General features: G+C 42.4%; 1 protein-coding gene across 1 annotated transcript; it reads left to right on the top strand.

The window, feature by feature from the left end:
• The first annotated feature begins 643 nt into the window (after positions 1 to 643).
• On the top strand, positions 644 to 2,615 carry LOC104079779 (interleukin-8-like). Its single transcript, XM_009581931.1, has 4 exons — positions 644 to 771; positions 957 to 1,092; positions 1,896 to 1,979; positions 2,585 to 2,615. Exons 1-4 carry the CDS (start codon positions 708 to 710, stop codon positions 2,613 to 2,615), a joined length of 315 nt encoding a protein of 104 aa, XP_009580226.1. The 5' UTR covers positions 644 to 707.
• The last annotated feature ends 598 nt before the right edge of the window (positions 2,616 to 3,213 follow it).

Below are 3,213 nucleotides of genomic sequence, written 5' to 3'. Positions count from 1 at the left end.
TCTGGATTCTGTTGCTTATTTCAGTGATGCTAGGTTTTAATGTATCAAAAAGTACCGTAAGTATTTCTGCAGAAGTTATCTCAGCGTATAAAGACCTTTTAAAATGTAATTGCATATAAGGACAAGGGGAGCTCACTAAAATCCAGTTCCAGTACCTATCATTTCTACAAAGTATTAGCTCCTACTTCTGTCATGTCTTAAAACGAAAAAAAATCAAAGCCCAAAGACACACAGATGGAAAATCACAGATCAAATGCCTTCCACCAGAAGTGGAAATTTACAAAGAGTAACATAATAACAACAGCAAAAGCACTAAGGTACAGAAGAAAGTAATCACAGCAGTAGACTATTACAAAAACCCTGTAGATTCCACAAAGCTAAGTACAGGGCAATTTTGTACATATTCCGTGTTTTTATATTTCTTTAATTTATGAAGTGTTTTGTATGTTAATGAAAAGCAATTTCGTGGTCATCTAGGGAAAGGGGCTTACCCACTCACCTGTGACTCATTTCACAGCAGCATCTTACAGGTTCGGAGTTTCCATTGGTATGACCCACCCGTGATGCCGGAGCGCACGGGGGAGCCAAGGCAGTATATAAACACGGCAGGTCCCAGGGCACAGGCACTGGCCACCCCTGGGGCTGCGGAAGCTCACCTCACCACAGAACCAGACCCAGGCGACACAAGGAAGAAACACTCTTGCATCATGACGGGCAAGGCTGCGGCTGCTGTCCTGACTCTCCTCCTGATCTCAGCGGTTGGAATAAAAGGTAAAGAAATCCCTCCTAAAGCTCTCCTAACTAATTGCTAGTGTAAACGCCGATGGGGGAGCGACTATGCTGTCTTACAAGTGCAGCACATAACTCTTCTAATACCGTACGCAAAAAGAACATGTTGTGCTTCCCATGGAAACAGTGAAACAGTCCACCTTTTTTTTTTCCTGCTTGTTTTACAGGTAATGCCCTGCCACGCTCAGCGATTGAACTCCGGTGCCAGTGCGTAGGCACCCATTCCAAGTTCATCCATCCCAAGTTCATTCATAACGTGAACCTCACCCCCAGTGGACCTCACTGCAAGAACGTTGAAGTCATGTAAGTGCTTTTGCAAAATCCTCCCGATTACTTAACAAGAAGGAAATAGATTTTACATTAAGGATGATGTAAGTGTTCTTTGAAAGATGTAACAAGCCAGCAGGCGCGGCTACTCAGAGTGCAGAACAGCAACGCTCGTTGCTCTTACAAACAATATGCTACGTGTTGTAAGTTGCGTGTTGTTTTTGCCAGTCTCTACTTTTTAAACACCCCACGCAGTATTTCAACCTAAACCCGCAGTCATCAGACAGGAAATAACTTTCTAAAACTCTGAATTCCACCAGCATGTGAGAAGAGAATTAAACTCAGGGAGCCATGCTGAGCAAGTGATCAAAACATGAATTTTAACTGCTAGGTCAAAAATATGATTACACTTCTAGTTAAGTCGATGAAAAAACTACCGTAAGCATACAGATCACACAATCCGGTCACAATTACAGAACTCTTACTGTAACAAAATTCCTATGGACCGGGCATTACAGTTTCTGAATCAAGATGGAAAGATTTAACCCTTCAGTTAAACACCATCACAAATACAAAGCAAGCCGGGGGAAAAAAAGAAGCAATTTTGAAAAGAGTGAGAGTCCTGCAAACGATTTAATGCATTCAAACAAACAGATATGAGAAGATATGAAACCGTTTTTTAAAAAAAAAAACTATGTTAGGCTACAGCCTCAACTGATACAGCTTAAAGTAAAGGAGAACATGTAAGTGTACGCCTAGAATGATGTTATGAGAGAAAAGGGAAATAGCCTTGGAATTCACTAAGTAGACCTTTTCCCTTCCTTTCTCCTCCGTTGCAGAGCTACCCTGACGGACGGCAGAGAAGTGTGCCTGGAGCCCACTGCTCCCTGGGTGAAGCTGATCATCAAAGCAATTCTGGACAAGTGAGTCATTTGTTCTCAATGAGCACGGCTTATCAAAAACCTGCGTTTTAAATGAGCTAGCAAACACGTACAGCGTAAAGCATTCAAAAATTCTGTCTCCTCAGGCAGTTACTACCGTTTGTGTTCACTAACTGGGACAAACACTGTGATTGCTTTGAGCTTTAATTATAGCATTAGGTTCAATCCCTTACCGTGCCACACACCGCATGTGTACATTAGCTACATCTCTCGTAAGGCACAAGCATACTGAAAACCTGCAGCTCGCGTGCTCAGGAAATCCAGGCATTAACCGACCGGTTTTCTCTTGCTTGCAACGGTAGAAAGCAACAATCGGTTTTTCAAAACTAATGGCATTTAGATGAGTAGGGGAAAAATCAGGCCCAAGAGGTGTCAAGTGAAGCATCAAACTATGGAAGCCCACAGTTACTGAGTACTTGTGAAAAATTGACAATGTACCAGTGTCTTTTAGGTTCAGTAACAGCTTTTAAGGGGCTGGGACACAGAAGCACAAACCCTTAGTGGTGGATTTCATCTGATTCCAGCGAGTGATACCTGTTTCATGGAAAAGTTCTAATGGCCTCCTCTTCCATTTTTTTCCTTTCTAGGGCAAATGCCAAACCTGAGACAGTGTCCTAAGATGAAGAAGAAAAATGTCCTAACTCTTCCAGGAAGGCAAAAATGGGAGAGACGCTCATCCACCTTCGGGCAGCTCACCTCCTCCTGCCTCCTACATTCACACTTCTAACAGCATCCAGAGAATATGGATTCCCTGTTTTTATAGATAGCTGACAACAGTACTTTAAGTCTTTTAAAGAGGTCTCATTACATAGGAGAGAAACCACCGACACCAGAAAAAGCTGGCAGAAAAAATGGCTTGTGAAACGAGATGGAGACGATTCTGGAGTCATTTTTGCTAAACACAGCTGGATCAGTGCAGTGCGCTCTCACTAAATAACACCTTCCCTTTTTGCTAACAGTTTAGGAAAAGACCAGCGACTCCTTCTCTCCAGGAAAGCACAGATAGGTAGCATCAACTGTACCTAGGTCACTGCCACTCAGAGTGGGCTGCTGACCGGAAGAGGGGAGCTTGCAAAATCAGGAAGCCAAAATTCTGAGACGTCGGGTTTTGTGCCATCATTTTCAAGATACTATTTATTGTGAATTAGTGTTGTGAAAGTATAAACACATATTTTAATGCCATCTTTTGGTTAGAAAAAAGCACTTTATTTATTTA

Source organism: Fulmarus glacialis, unplaced genomic scaffold (assembly GCF_000690835.1).
Source record: "Fulmarus glacialis isolate BGI_N327 unplaced genomic scaffold, ASM69083v1 scaffold11157, whole genome shotgun sequence".
Taxonomy (NCBI): domain Eukaryota; kingdom Metazoa; phylum Chordata; class Aves; order Procellariiformes; family Procellariidae; genus Fulmarus; species Fulmarus glacialis.
The sequence above is the reverse complement of the archived record's forward strand: the minus strand, read 5'-3'. Positions and strand labels throughout refer to the sequence as shown.

Coding starts and splice junctions, on each gene's coding strand:
- LOC104079779 (XM_009581931.1), top strand. CDS start 708: ATGACGGGCAAGGCTGCGGCTGCTGTCCTGACTCTCCTCCTGATCTCA. Junction 772..956: donor CTCAGCGGTTGGAATAAAAG/GTAAAGAAATCC, acceptor CTTGTTTTACAG/GTAATGCCCTGCCACGCTCA. Junction 1,093..1,895: donor TGCAAGAACGTTGAAGTCAT/GTAAGTGCTTTT, acceptor CCTCCGTTGCAG/AGCTACCCTGACGGACGGCA.